General features: G+C 39.7%; 1 protein-coding gene across 2 annotated transcripts in view; it reads left to right on the top strand.

Annotated features, from left to right (window-relative positions):
- The first annotated feature begins 3,547 nt into the window (after positions 1-3,547).
- Rev1 (REV1 DNA directed polymerase) overlaps positions 3,548-15,592 on the top strand; it is a 28,023-nt gene continuing 15,978 nt past the window's right edge. Inside the window, exons 1-5 of one of the 2 annotated variants that reach the window (XM_055607285.1) lie at positions 3,548-3,601; positions 5,968-6,166; positions 7,986-8,091; positions 11,065-11,193; positions 13,916-14,070. In XM_055607285.1, the coding sequence (XP_055463260.1) occupies positions 6,016-6,166; positions 7,986-8,091; positions 11,065-11,193; positions 13,916-14,070 (541 nt within the window). In that variant the 5' untranslated portion in view covers positions 3,548-3,601; positions 5,968-6,015. Of the gene's footprint in view, positions 3,602-5,967; positions 6,167-7,982; positions 8,092-11,064; positions 11,194-13,915; positions 14,071-15,592 lie in introns of both variants that reach the window. The other variant, XM_055607278.1, reaches the window with a different exon arrangement.

Raw genomic sequence — 15,592 nt, 5'->3', positions numbered from 1 at the left:
TCATGTAGACTTCATAAATTGTTGAAGGTTTGAATGTATAACATTTTATATTCCATGCCTACTCTCCTGTGAGAATGAAATTGATTGGTAAGGGTAACTGAATTTCTAGAAGCTTGCTTCATAGTACACTTAAAAATTAAACACTGACATAACTTGTACTACAGTGGTAACATTAGTGAGATTGTTTTCACATCTACGTAGATTGTTTAATCTGTGTGTGTGCGTACTACTTGTCATCCAAGTCCAACAGGAAGCTACTTTGTGACAGTTGTTACTTAAAGCAGATTCCGATTTAGACCCAGTTTGAAGTTTCAGTTGTTTTGGGCAAAGGAGTTGGCTTTTTTCTTTTGTGAGCATCTGGCAAAAGAAAGTTCTAAGATTATGTGATAGTCATCTTTATCACTGTGAAAAAGGAGGCATAAAGAGAAAGACGATGATGGTGTTTTAGAAAGTCGTGGGGCCTTTCCATGTGAGTTTTTATTGCTGTTATATTTAATCGTCTGATTTGTTGCAACATGCTTTTACTCAAAATTCTTTTTCAGTGTTTCTGAAATAGTTCAGAATAATACCATAGATGTTAGATTATGTTATGTTTTGGTCCTTTTAGCCTGAAGGTCACTTAATTTTGAAAACTTTAAAATACTGTTATGAATTAGGTCCATGAATGGGAATAAATTCATAAATTTTTATGGTATAAGAAAGCATTTGGTAGTAGGTATTTGATTTATACATTCTGTACCCCTTAACTATTTAATACTACATCGATTTGTTTCCTTTGTGTTTCACACTACTTCTGTACAGTAGACTTGTGATTGTTGCCTGCCTAACGAGTGCAAGGCCCTAAGTCCGACGCCTGACACTGCCAAAGAAAGATTGTGATTATTAAAATTCGCTTGTTAAATCTTTCTGAAAGTAGCAGAGAGAATGGCAAGGGTTTGAATTAGAGAGCGTAGCCTGAATCCAAGTCCTCACTCTGCCACGTTCTACAGCGGTACACACATGGCTATTTGCCTTTCTTGCCTGTTTCCTCTCTGCAGGAAGAGTGGTGGGAATCAGTGTCATCCCACTTACGGGTTGTCTGCTTAAAGATAATATGAAGAAAGATTCAGTGCCTTGCACATGGTGAGACTAGGCAAATGCCTCACAGTTAATACATGAAGTTAGGGAGTAAGGTGTTTTGTTTTGTTTGTTTGTTTTTACCATAAAGCTGGTATACAAGAATATTCACTAAGATCAGAACTATTTACAATCTTAAAAGGTTCTTAGACTTTAGGTTCTTAGGTGTGGGACCTTTGCTAGTTAGTGTGTTTTGGAGGACCAGGAAGATTAATAGGAACGTTATTACAAAGTTGCATTGTCATAATAGTTGGATTAAAAATAACCCTTATAAATGCATCCCTGCTTATTCAAGGTCATTCATTTCTTTATAAGATAATTATTACTTTGCTCCTATAAATACAATAAACATGCTGCAAGCTGGTAACATCAGTGGAAGCGGTGGAAGAAAAATTCCATTTGTATGTAGATTTTTGTTTGTGGAGTTTTTTTTTTGGAGCATGTCCAATTAGAACGGCAGCAGAATAGTTTAGCTGGAAATCAGATGGACTAGAGTTAAATCCCAGCTTGGGCATGCACTAGCTGTAGGACTTAAATCCCTAACTGTAAAAGGTGGGGCAGGGTAGTAGTTCTCCATGGTTCTATGGTATTGTTAGAACTGATTTTAAAATCTATCAGAAAACTGAAGAAACTGAAATTTCTTGTTTGCGGTGGTACATAGTCATAATATACCCCATGTTAAGTTAAGATGCCATTCTTAAGTATGCTCTTTAAAATTAACTAGAACTGCTTTTAATGAGAAGACTTAGTCTGGGTTTGAATGTTCTCTTTTTCCTTCTAGGCAATATGTCAGTATTGAGCTCCCCCAGACATCAGAGCTGTGTAATGCATGTTGATATGGACTGCTTCTTTGTGTCAGTGGGTATACGAAATAGACCAGATCTCAAAGGTCTGTATTCTTATTTTAAGAAAGTCGATACATTGTTAGATATGATTGTATGTCATCCTAATTGATAATGAAGTGTTCTTTGAGAAGTTCCTTTCTTCAGATTGTCTGGCCTTGATTACACAGAGGTGTGGGGAAATTAGAAAACTACTGCTTGGTGATCAGGTCAAATCTACAGAGAGTGTATTCAGTTAAGGAATCTATTGTCTCACACAGATGAGCGCTCCTGGATATTTTCCAGATCTTTTTATTGTTCAGGGGAATTTTGTGGTTTCCTGTATCTTGAGACTTTCTGCTCCCCTAATGTGGATAGACACCCCTACTTTGGGGTTGTGATAGTTGTATCATTGAGTTGAGTCACCTAGGCAGTCTGTTCTAATGAAATTTCCGGTTTATTTATGTACTACTTAATACTATCAGAAACATTTATTCAGGATTTTTTTTAATTCTTTCTGGATAAGAAAGATGCTACATTAGCATTTTCTTTTGAAAGTCAGTTTTTCTCTTATGTAAATAAACTAGTTAGGGCACCAAAAATCTTAGAAAATTCTAGATTCCCAACAGGGCTTTATTTTTGTCCTGGGTAGTTGCTACTCAGCCATGAAAGAGGTGTTTAGAATGTGAAAGAATTGATTTTAGCCTATGGATAACTTACATCTATTATTTTGTGGTTTTGTTTAGTTTGTGTGGAGGGGTAAGGGGATTCGGTGTGTATCTGCTTTTTTGTTCTGAGCCTCCTGCCCTCTAAGCCTGTATTACACAATTTGCAAATCAGCTTCACAATGTTATAGCTGCCTTGTAACTTAATACATAAGAAGAAGTGATACATTAGAGTAATGCTCTTAACCAAAGCAAAAACTGGGATTCTGAAAATTCATGTTTGTGTATATGTTAAATCAGATTTTGATTACTATGCATGAATCTCTAATTTATTTCTCTTGCTATAAAATTAAAACAGGAAGTTTAGATGTTGAACCTCTTTATACCAGAAGTAGAAAAGGTCTTTTTGTTTGTTTGTTTTGTTTGTTTGTGTGTTTGTTTAAAGGTCTGTTTCTAATTTTTCTGGTCTCTTGAGTTGCCTGTTTTTCATTGTAAGAAATCAAAAGCCATGGAAAATGACTCTGCTGCTTTTATATGAAGGTGGTTTATCAGAAACGTGACTGGAGCCACGCTTAATCCCAGCATGCCATAGGCAGGGGGATGTCTGTGCGCTTGTGGCCAGCCTGCTCTATGTAGAGATTTCCAGAATCTGGAGACCCTAACTTTCAAGACAATCAAACAAACAAAAAAGTCCCTGAAATTGTCCCTTTGGAAGTTTAACCGAAAACCTTCCGTGATATTCTATGGTGATGGGTGTGTTACCTTATACACCATGTGATTACAGAACAAATGTTATATAACTAAAATCCCAGGAACATTTCCCATTAAATGTTCTTAACATCCTTCTGTACTTAGAGAAACAATTTAATCTTTTTCTTGCAGGGAAACCAGTGGCTGTTACAAGTAACAGAGGTACAGGAAGGGCACCCTTACGTCCTGGTACTAACCCCCAGCTGGAGTGGCAGTTTTACCAGAATAAAATCCTGAAAGGAAAAGCAGGTACAGATGAGTTCCTTGAAGCCATAGTGCTCTCATGGATGACCTCTGGATATTCCTGGTGATGTTGATGCTTTAGAAGTAAAAGCAGAATTAGAATAATTAGCTCTTTCGAGTTGAAGGTTTTAAGGATGCTAGTGACGAATTGAATCAAAACAACATCTGAATCTAAACAGATGACTGATTTATACTTAATGCTTTCTGGAATTGGATGATGGTGTTTTCCTGGAACTCAGTGTGGTGTAATTTTTAGAACAGTGATTAATCTACTTTTTAGAAATTGATTGGGAATGATATACATGATCATTTTATAGAAGCATTGATCTATATGAGTTTATTAGCCATTTGTGTATGTCACAGTAAAGACACTGAAGTTTGTGTTCTTCAGTAGTCTTAATAATTCAAAGTTAGAAAGAGTAGTATCTAGTCCAGTTTGGGAGATGACAGCAGGAAAATGGTGCTTTCAAGGGAAGCGTAGAGAACAAGGAAACCCTGGACAAGCAAAGTGACAAACCTCTATTGGAATCAAAATCTAAATGCCCCTTTTTAGTTGACTTGTTTCTTAGAAGAAACATTTTTATAGCTGTCTTTGAAAACTATTTTATTCACACAAAAAATAAGATCTTCATGTGCTTTTATTGCCTTGCCTTAGAGTTCTGAAGAAGTATTGACCTAGAAGGTCTTCAACATGGATTGTTCTCCTTGTGAAATATCTTGTAAAACCACAAATATTATGTAAAAATCATTCTTTTAGAAAAACATTAACCAGAAAAAAGACACATAGCACAGTCGAAAGATTCCAGTTTGGTTTTACTATCACTTTGGTTTCCTGTTTTGTCAGATGTAAAATATTGGGCTACTTCAGAAAAGACCCTAATGAGGAATGTTGGAGAGGATGGACATCTGAACTTCTCTTCTGGAATTAGTCTTTCTGTCGACTGCAGTCATCTGCTTACGCGGTGCACGTTAGAAAGGGTGGTTGTAGAAACACGTTTATACTTCATACGTGTGTCCATTTCTCAAGGTTTCTAAGGCATTATTGTTAAATGTTTTCAGCGACTTTTGAGATTCTGGTGCTCTGTGTCAGGTTGTTAGGTCCCTGAACTTGTTGAGGCTTTGCTTCATGGTCTAGGGTTAATTTCTTAAGTGTAGTTTTGTAGACGCTTGTTTTGTCTTTCTGTATTTTCTACATGGTATTATTAAAAAGATAAAAACTGAAGTTCTAGAAAGCAAGAAGTATGTAGCTGGAGGAAGTCCACAGTACTTGTCACATGTTGAACAAAGTAAAGAGCTACTGAACAGCTGTCAAGGCCAGAAAAACAGCAGCTGTGTGTGTCTGGGGCATCTCTAAGTTTCTTGGTTCTCAGTCTGGTGGGTTACAGTCTAAGTTGGCTGCTTGTCTGAACAGTCTGCATTTAGCTTTTGACTTGGGCAGGTACTTGTTCTTTGAAAGGAGCAGGGAAGCCGGTCTTCTGTCTTGCTTTTTCCATCACTGTCTGGCCATACGTGGTTTTGTAGCAGAATGTTTTCTTTGGCTACTTAATTATCTTCATCTTTGTAGCCACTGGATTTTCCTAATATTTTAATAGCCTTTTGTAATTAATTTCTTCTTCTGTGGGTGGTGCACCAGAAGCCAAATATTAGAGAAAATGTTTAAGTTCCGCTTGCAATTAAAATTTGACCTCAGGTTTTCCTCTCCTTAGAAAAAGCGATTATAATACCTCAATATTATGTTCTTGTTTCAACTTGATGACATTCATTTTTGTATCGTAAACCCTTTAACCCATTTGGAGCTCATAAAAATATTTGCTGTATGTAAAAGGACTAGATTGTCTTTTATGAAGTTTACCGCCAAGCCTGTGCCAGAACTTGTTTTCCACTGCCTTGGTTTCACTTTTTCTGACCTCTCTTTCTCTGGTCATTGCTACACATAGCACCAAAAGTCCGAGTACTAAGGATCGGTTTAAAAGGCAGGATCTTTGACTTCTGTACACTAGCTTATAAAAATCAGCTCTAATATTTTCACCTGTGTGGTTAGATGAGCCAGAGTATTCGGACAAAAAAGCATCTTCAGTCTTTTTGGAAACTCATTTCTTGTTCCTTGTATTTAGAATTAGGTCAGTATAAGCAGGGCATCTCATTCATCCGTGACTTCCTTTGAGAGCTGTTTCCAGAATCATCTCATTGATGATTTCATTCTGAAGCATTTAACCTCTGCACTTCGTGGTTGGGGCCTTTTACCCCTTCCTGGATTCCCAGGATGCAGATGTTTTCTGTCCCTTCAACAGCTTCAGTTTTCATTCTAAAGAGCAACAGTTTAAAAAATCGTATTAGTCATAGATTTATTCTCAGCGATTTCTTTTTCACAGACTTGTGTCCTGGCCTCTGATTCCTCCAACCGTTCCTTCACATTCTCCATGTGCCCGTCTAGTTTGTCAAGTTTTGATCAGCAGTTCTCTACTTTGCCCTCCAGTGAGGACATGTGTCCCTGCATTTCCCTGAATCTCACAGGAAGCAACTCACTCTGCTGGTGGAGAGACGCACGCACTCTGCTGCACTGTGGAACAGGTCAGCCAGCCCAGTGAAGAGGAACAGCACGGCGCTGCCTCTCAAGCCAGGGCGTTGGGGGCGCACGGACCACACACACCCTGTTCTCACGTCACACATGAGTCTTCTGTAACTTCCACATGAGACTCTTACTTAATAGTCCCCCTTTTAAGGCATGACTCGTGGTTATAACTTTGGAAGAGAGTACATTGTGGCTGTGGTCTTTTGTATGTTTAGTAGCACCTCTGTTCTGTTTCTGACAACCCTTAGGTTCTTACAGATTAGGTCGTGGGCTGTGCAGAAGCACTGAATAATCTGCTCATTTCTATCTTGAATTTGTAAGAGTGTGGCATATGTTTGCATTGTACTGGAGATCATAGCTCACATTGCATACTCTTGTTTTTATTTTTAATGTAAGTAGCATTTAACTCACACCAGGATCCCCCTTCTGAGTTTGGCTTGTATTTGTGGTGCACATGTGTATGATAGGGTCTGGAAACACTTGCACAGGTTGTATATTAGGTAAAGGTTTTGGTGGTTGTTGGTCAGATGAAGATGATTTACTGTGTGTATGAAACCAGACACTTGGTTGTTTCTCCTGGTGGTGCAGCAACTTGGTTGTTTTTCATGGAACATTGAGGCTCTCAGTAAACGGAAGAGGTGCTGAGTGTTGTGTTAGCTGTGTGCTAGTGCACTCAGAATAGGTGTGTTTGGAATTAGCTGAAGTCATAGGTTTACTAAAGTCATGCTTTACTAATGGTGTTGTTTCTAGAGTAGAGACAGGGCTGAGATTGTGTTTAAGAATGTAGTATTTATATATATATAAAAAGTTCTGTAAAAACACACTCTATCTTTAACCTGAGAGTATGATCCAGACTTGACTAATCAATTAGTGAATCTCAGGTGTCATGTAGCCAGTAGGCTCTCTAGGTCACATACTTTTATATGCTTGGGTGAGATTGCAAATTTGGTTTGGATATTAGAAATGTTGGCGAGCTCTTGCTCTATTGAGACTAGAATTATGTTCTGTAAAGTAGTTACTACTGATTGTAATTGAGCTCCAGGTTTTTAATGGAAAGTGTACTTGTTAAATGAAAAGTAGAAAATCATGTTGTTAGGATGTTTATCTAGGATGTATAAAAGAAAACCCCTGAAGGCTAGGGTGAAGGGTCTTTATAGTATGTGAAGATAGTTACACAGTATACGTATCACATGTACGTGCATGCACGTATGTAGGCACTGGCTGGCTGAGACCATCTGGTGATACTGCTTAACTTCTGAATATGAGGCTCAAGAACCAAAGTTTCGGAAAAGGGTTACTAAGTTATTGTTTAGTCAGGTGGCTGGCAGAAATTTGGGTTTTCTTCAACATGTTAGTCTTAAGTTTTAAAGAGAGTTCTTTTAGGAAATAACAACAGCAAAAAAAAAAAAAAAAAAAAAAAATTCCAAGAAACTTATGTTTTCTGTTAACTTTTTTTTATTACAGTGAGCTGCATAGTTTTCGTAAGGCAAGGGCAGGGCAGGGAGTTCATCTCCCTGATCACTGTTACCACCTCTGCCATGAGAGACCATATGTTACAGGATAGATAACAGGATATTTTACATTTATTAAAACAGGGTACTTTGAATTTATTATGGTATGTTTTTATCTGACTGTTTTTGAAGAATGAAAGAAAATATTTTATTAGTTTTGTTATACTTAATATAGAAATGATTCCAATTCAGATAGGTATTTGGATCTTAAATATTTGCATCTGAAAATAATAGAAAACAGATTTCTTTAATAAAAGTTAAGAATAATTAATTTTTAACATAATAATTAAATTTTATTTTAAAGCAGATACACCAGATTCATCACTATGGGAGAATCAAGATTCCACACAAACAAATGGAATTGATTCTGTTTTGTCAAAAGCTGAAATTGCATCTTGTAATTACGAAGCCAGGTATGTAGAATCTAAGTTCTAGTTCTTGGTAGTTAATATTTTTATAGAATTATAGAAAAATTACGTCTTTCAAGTCGTCTATGATTTCAACGTATTAAATGCATACTATGAAAAGAAATATTTTTAGCCTAGTCCTTCATTTATATTGCCATGTTAATAATTTTAAATAACATACTAGGTCCTCATGATAGATCCTGCAGTGAAAACAAAAAGAAATTAGACATTATCATGTGTATTGTCTTTCAGGCATATAAATAAATATTTGAATTGTGTTAGCTGGGCCTTACTTATTCAGTCTTCTTATAAATAAGAAAAACTTTTTTTAAGTTAAAAGTTGGGTAAGTAATAGATCGTAGTAGTGATCAAACTAGTCCTATGCAGTAATGAGTTTGACATAGACTAATAGTGAAGTTATAAAGAATTAAGTGTGACTAGATGTGGAATGCAGAATCGGAGATTCTTGTGTGTTCTGTAAAGAAGTTATACGTGATGAAAACGAGGATAATGCCGAAGAAACTGCTAGGTTTTATTTCAACTTAAGCAGCAGACATGTTGCAAGATGGTGATGGCAACACTTGGAGGCAGAGGCAGGAATAGGAGCTCAGTGCCTTTTTCTGCTGCACAGCAAATTTAAGGCTATACCTTAAAGAGAGACACCCCTCACAAGTCAGAAAATAGACAGTCTTAACCTCTGTGTTCACATGCCTTTTATGAGAACATTTTGCAGTTATTTAATGATACAGATTTGTGATGTGTAATATATGGAATGAACATCAGAAGTGATTTGATGCTTTTTCCTTTTTCTGTTGCCTGATCCAACCCCGAAGAGTATTTGTCCTAGCCCAGCCTGTTGCAGTAAGAATGTGTGATAGTGCTTTAAAATGTGACATGAATCCTAGTCCCCTCCACAGGCATAAAAGCACAGCTTTGCTAACCTACTGTGTGGATTTTGTTGGGGAGGGGCACATGAGCCATTCTGCTAAGGCTGCGGGCTTTGACTGCCATTTGTCTGGTGACATGGTGTCACTGCACCGCAGCTGCCGTGGAGCTTCGCTGTGTCCCAGCCGACCCTCACACTCAAAACCTTGCTTCTGCCGTTACCTAAGTGCTGCAGTTCAGCTTGCATCACGCTGGCAGGCTTCTTTTGTGTCTGTCCTTATTAGTTGATTTTTGTGAAACAAATCCTAGTTTCCTGAACATCTACTCAAGGGAAGTGTGTGTTTCCCCTAAGGTGTTAGATGTGGCTCAGTTGGAAGAATGCTTGTCTGGCATGCACAAGGCCCTGGGTCAGTTCCTAAAACAGCAAAACCTGGGCATGGTGACAGCGCCTGTACTTCATCAGCACTTGAGAGCTGGAAGGAGGTAGACCAGAAGTCCATCCTGACTACCCAGGCAAAGTTTCCTCTATGGAAAGTTGATGACTACTGGAGTAGAAGTAGCATTTTTTTCCTAAGTATCTTTGAGTTTTTTCCTTTTTTAAAAAGGAAAGGAAACAGAACATTGTAGGATTAGTATAACATGTTCCTTTAAGACTGAGTAACTGCTTTTAACTTGAATGTTGAACTTACATATTTATGCTTTTGTTACCAAAAGTTGATCTTTTTTCAAAGCCAGACTTTAGAAAAACACTTGTTTTTGATCTTTTTCTGTACCTCTCTGAACTATTGTATTTACACTTCCATAGTCTCTGAGGATATGGGGTTATTGAGGCCTGCCGACTGTGACTCAGATCAAGCTAGGTAGAGCAGGAACATGCTCACAGCCTGGGCTCTGCTTGTTTGTGAGGCTCGGCCAGCCCCCCCCCCCCCCCAGAGCACCTAAAAACAGAACTGTATGGAGCTGCTGCAGCTGCGCTTACTGTCAGTCACTACTTCCTTCCCTGTCTTTGTTTGCATCTTAGTACATCATCTGTCCACTTGCGACTTGATAGTGAAGTAGTTTATTACTTTTATTTTGATGAAAAATGTGTGTCATTTTGGATTTGCTTCTGAATAACTTTGAGAGGTTTCTTAATTATTTGTAGTTCTCTGTGTTGATCTAAGTGTTAGGAGAGTCCCAAAAGTTGCTGAATTATAATAGAAGGAATAAAAAGAAGGCAAGAGGCCAAGAAACAATTGTAGCTGTTCCTTAAGCAGGCACACCTCCAACTACGCCATTACTTGCTGAATGTTAGTGAATGGGTGTGTGGGACAACCGTGATCATTCTACGCAATTCTAAATAATCTGGTGAAACACTGCTTGTCTTGCTTACATTTTTCTGTATTATTTTTTTCTGGATTCTTTACAGAGTGATAAAATGGAATTTTACTAATTATGTATAACTCCATAATTGTAGTTTTATGCTGAATGCTCCAAATTTGAGACACGGTAGATTTAAATTTTACCATTCTCAATTAAGTCCTTCAAAGTTGTGGAACCCTGGCCCCTGCGCAGAGGGATGTCCTGCCATACAGTGCTGCTGGCATCTCAGCCACTGCGGAGCCACTTGAGGAGCGCTGGGACTGCTCAGTGCGGGTGGGGTGGCAGTGGGATGAGTGCGCCGTGTCTGTCTGTCGCCGAGCTGTTTCGGTGGTTCTTTTGTTCAGACGCTTCGTCTTTGGGGGATGAGCCATGTATTGGGAGAAGAAAACTGTTTTGACAGCACATTCCTGCTCTGTGGTGGTTGTGATATCACCAGCATATAGTATGCTGACATCTCTGCAGAGGGGCCAGAGGTCAAGTTTTAGAAGTGTTTAGCTATAGACAAAAGAGAGGTCATTGACTCTAGTGAGACAGTTGTATTATTTTCTGTTTGGGGGACTTGTACATTTTCCTAATCCCTCTTGTTAACCCCTAACGAGAGGGGCAGTGACATGGAAATTGTATATTAGTGACGTGGGGAGATGACAGCACAGCCAGTACTTGGTTGTCAGCTAAAGATCAGATTTAATCTCCACTGTGTTTTCTTCCTTTCTTTTTTTTTTTTTTTTCTAGACAAGTTGGCATTAAGAATGGAATGTATTTCGGGCATGCAAAACAGTTGTGTCCTAACCTGCAAGCTGTTCCATACGATTTTCATGCATACAGGGAAGTTGCCCAAGCAATGTATGAAACATTGGCAAGGTATTGTGTTCAATGTACTCCTCTTCATTTCTTCTGCTCTGCTTCTTTGATTTACTGTTAGAGTCTAGTTCCTGTTAGCATTGTGAGAGTCACTAGGTTTTTATCTGTGATCCTTTTTCTCAGCCTGCCCATTTGGTAGCTTTCTTCTCTTTCTTCCTTCTCTTTCTTTCTTCCTTCCTTCCCTTCCTTCCTTCCTTCCTTCCTTCCTTCCTTCCTTCCTTCCTTCCTTCCCTTCTTCCTCTCTCCCTCCCTCCCTTCCTCCTTCCTTCCCTCTCTCCCTCCTTTGTAGCTTCAGTAATTGGTAGTTTAGTCTCAAGAGAAAATTTGCACCATATCACTGTTCAGGTGCTACTGATTGTGATGTGAAATGTGCCAGGATATGTGGACCTGTTTTTCTCTCCTTTCTCTCCATGAAACCAGATAGACGAAGGATTCGGGCGTTTTGTTGTTCCCACTGCTGTTTTTTGTTTCAGTTTTCTCCTCTTTTAGTGCATTGGAATTATAATTTGTTTGAAATTAGAATTCAAAGAGTAGGGTGCAGTAGTATGTACGGTTTCCCAGAATTTCAGTACCAGCCAGGATAGTGGAGAGACCTCTGCCTGTATTGTAACTGAATAAGGCTAAAACTGGTGACCCAGTAACACAGAGACATTTTAAACTATTCCCATGCCAAAAATTAGCTTTTATAAAAGCAAGGCTCTTGTACTTGTTTTAGAATGGTTGATTGGTTAGCTTGAGGAAAGGAGATAAATGATTTCTTTTTCAATACTAAAGCAGTATCAAATAGAATTAAGGTTTAGTAACTTAAACATGCTCTGAACCAGAGTCATGTAGTTTCTGTGTAAAAGCCTGGGCGAGGTCCACCTCACATCTTCTTACCCCTCTGTAAACTGAAAAGGTTTCAAGTGATGTAAACTGCTGGCCCGGACCTGTTCCAGTAAAAATTTAAGTCTGTTGGTCCAAGGTTTGTAGGTTCTAGAGCTGTGTTGGAATTCTAGGATGTGTGCTTACCTCTCTCTTCATTTCTGCCTCTCCCTTATATTAAAAATATTCTTTTCTCATACAGTATATCCTGATTTCATTTTTCCTCCCTCTACAAGACCAGTTCCTGCCCACCTCCCCTCCTATCCAGATCCACCCCTTTCTGTCTCTCGTAAGAAAAAAAAAAAACAGGCTTCTAGAGATAACAGGAAAGATAGCAAAATAAAATATAATAAGATAAAACCTTCACATCGAAGTTAGACAAAGCAAACCAACAGAAGGAAAAGAGTCCAAGAACAGTCACAAGAACTGGAGACTCACTCATTTACACACTCAGTAGTCCCATAAAAAACACTAAAATGAAAGCTGTAATATATATGCAGAGGACCTGCCCAGACCCCTGGAGGCTGCCTTTTCTTCTTAAGCTTTATTCTGAGCACCGTAAACCAGGAAGTGCAGGTAGCTGCTTGATTCTGCTGGTCTCACCAACAGAAAAAGTGTCCAGTCCCTGTGGGTACTTGTAGACGCTACCGTGATCATGGAGAAAGCATAATGGAAAGATGTTCGCTCTGTCATTAGTCACAGATATTCTTAGCAAAAGTCCAGCAGTTTGGGTAGTACTGTGTCACAAGTGTGTTAAATGCCAGTCAAAAGCTGAGGACATTGATAGCATACGAAGGCCAGCAAGGATAGGTTAACAGAGGTGCAGCTGTGCTCTCAGAGCCACGGCCTGGAGTTGATCATGCCTGTGGCCTAAAAAATTGGTGGAGAGCCCAAGAGCCTCTTATACCTTTAGGCTGTGGAGACTTTAGTGGCATGTGTCTGTTTCGGGGGGGAGGAGTCATTCTCATTATTTAAAAAGAAAAAAGCAAGGAGCCTTTGTTCTTACATTTGTAGCCTAAGTAGCATTTGTTCATTGAAAGAGTAGGTTTTGACATGGTTTATAAGCTATCAAAAAGTGTGTATTAACAGGTAGACTGAGCTAGGACTCGGTTGGGAGGCCTCTTTGGCTGTCTTTCTGGTTGGTGTCTGTTGCATGGTCTCAGGTCATGCTCTTTTCAGCCTGTCAAAACAATTAGTCCTTTATATAGGGAGATCACCTAAGGTAAAAGGAACAGCATTTCTGCTTGAAGAGATGGGTGTGTTTCTCCTAGCCAGTCAGCTGACTGGCCCCTTTGTCCTGTGGAATCTCAGGGATTTGACAGGTATTAAGTCGTTCATAGTGATATCTGATGATTTTAGATGAACAACAGTTGTTGAACTGATGAATGTAAACATCTCTTCGTAAAGATCTGTCATGTTTGAAGTTTTCTTAGATATTTTGATAGTTGTGATCCATTTACCACTTTAGCTATTCGTGTGTACAAGGGTATTCTCAGTACAGTGCTGTAGTAGTTTTGATGTGTAATTACAACGCTAACTTTGTAGTCAAATCTTAGGTAACTAAATCGTGTCAGTTTGGATGGATTATTTAAAATTAGAAGTTTGGTTCGTTTTTGTTTTCAGTATTTAAAAATGCCTTCTCTTGCTTGGTGTGGTGGCACTCAGCAGCATTCGGGAGGCAGAAGCAGGCAGTCTACAAAGCGAGTTCAGGACCGCTAGGGCTGTTACACAGAGAAACTCTGTTTTGAAAAACAAACAAACAAACAAACAAACAAACGCCTTCTCTGCTTTGTAACGTTTAGGTGTCTCTGAGCAGGCCTTAGGTGTGACTCACGCACCGCCTTTGCTTTGTTGGTAGCTACACACACAACATTGAAGCTGTCAGTTGCGATGAAGCGCTGGTAGACGTCACTGACATCCTTGCAGAAACTAAACTTACTCCCGATGAATTTGCAACTGCCCTCCGCACGGAAATCAAAGACAAGACCAGATGTGCTGCCTCCATTGGAATTGGTGAGTGTGTGGCTTGCCAGGGTCTTGTTTACCAAAGTCTGTAACCGTTGCGTGTCCGCTAATTTAAGGAGTCCTGACAGTTGCAGAAGTCCCCCCTTCCTTTCAGCCTTGCTTACAGCTGTGCAGCACAATCAAATGTTGGAACTGCAAGTAAGTGGTTGGCCATAGAAGATGTTTGCAGTAAGGGACTTAGAATAATTCTTTCTTGTTTAAAAAAAAAAAAAGGAAAAAGTTAAAATAAACCTTATTTTTTGTTTTTCTCAAACTTGAACAGAAATTCTGCTTTAGCAGCATGGACCTTGAAGTAAAGCTTGAGTCTTTTCTCTGCTTTGCCTTCCTGGAACCACGATGCTCTCTGTGTTTCCAGGCTGTTGCCCCTCCTCTCTCGATTCTGCCTGTGGTTTATTCAGCTCTTGCCACCACCTGTCCTCCTGTTGACTTTAAATGACGTAAACCTTTAGGACTGAACAGCACAGGCTTCCTGTGCTGCCCTTCCCCACCTGTCTCAGCGGCTCAGAGCTGCTCCAAGAGAACGCTTTGTCCTGCGATGCTATCCAGCGGAGAGCTCCACGCTTTATCCGCAGACCTGAGAGCTTAAAAACGCTTTCTAAGTATGCTGTTGTTGCCTTTGGCCTCTCTGCTGCATTCTCCTTCATGAACCCTTCTTTGCGCGGTAGGATTTGTACTGATAACCTGGTGACATTGTAGATAGGTCAACACTGTATTGATTAGAGAACTAGAAGCCAGATGTAGTGACACTGGTTGTCCCAGCACTCAAGGCTGTTACATGTCTGGAGGATGGGGACAGACATGCAGCTGAAGCCCTGGGGAATGCTGGCCACCACACGTGAGGAGAGCTGGGAATCCGGCAGAACTCACATCGGTTTCTCACTGGAAAGCCATGGAGCTAGCAGGCATGGGCTAAAGGGGTTGTACTTGCTGCTGTCTGGACTGAGATGACTGAGAGAGAAGAGAGCCTGGCTTGGTATGCTAGTTCTTTTTTTATTGCTGCATAAAAGTAAGGCAGCCATTTACTTAGCTTTCATTTATGGGTGGTGAGGGATCCGCAGGAGCCCCACTTGGAACTAGACAGCAGAAATGGAAGCTGGGAGCTGAGGTCTCACATCTTCAACCACAGACAGGAAGCAGAGAGGATGAACTGGACATGGAACCTGGCATTTGAAACTTCAAAGCCTTTCCCCAGGGACACGCTTCCTACAGCTCGGCCATACCCCCTTTGCCGTCACAAACAGTGCTACCAACTGGAGACGGAGTATTCAAATGCCTGGGACAGTGCTAGGCATCACATCCACACCACCACACTTGGTGTGTGAGACTTTGCATCATGTGGTTAGACATGTCGCAGATGTGCATATGAGAGATTTATGTCTGTGTCTTTGAAAACTATGTAGCCTGAAAGGCACTTTCACCCAAGCAGTGCTGTTTCACAATTAGCAATGTTCTCTGTTTGTTCCTTTGACAATTTCATACATGTATGCGATCTATCTTGGTGTTCTCTGTT

This window comes from Psammomys obesus, unplaced genomic scaffold (assembly GCF_907164565.1).
Source record: "Psammomys obesus unplaced genomic scaffold, mPsaObe1.curated_primary_1811, whole genome shotgun sequence".
In the NCBI taxonomy this organism is placed as follows: Eukaryota; Metazoa; Chordata; class Mammalia; order Rodentia; family Muridae; genus Psammomys; species Psammomys obesus.
Note: the sequence above shows the minus strand (reverse complement) of the source record. Positions and strands in the feature narration are given on the sequence as shown.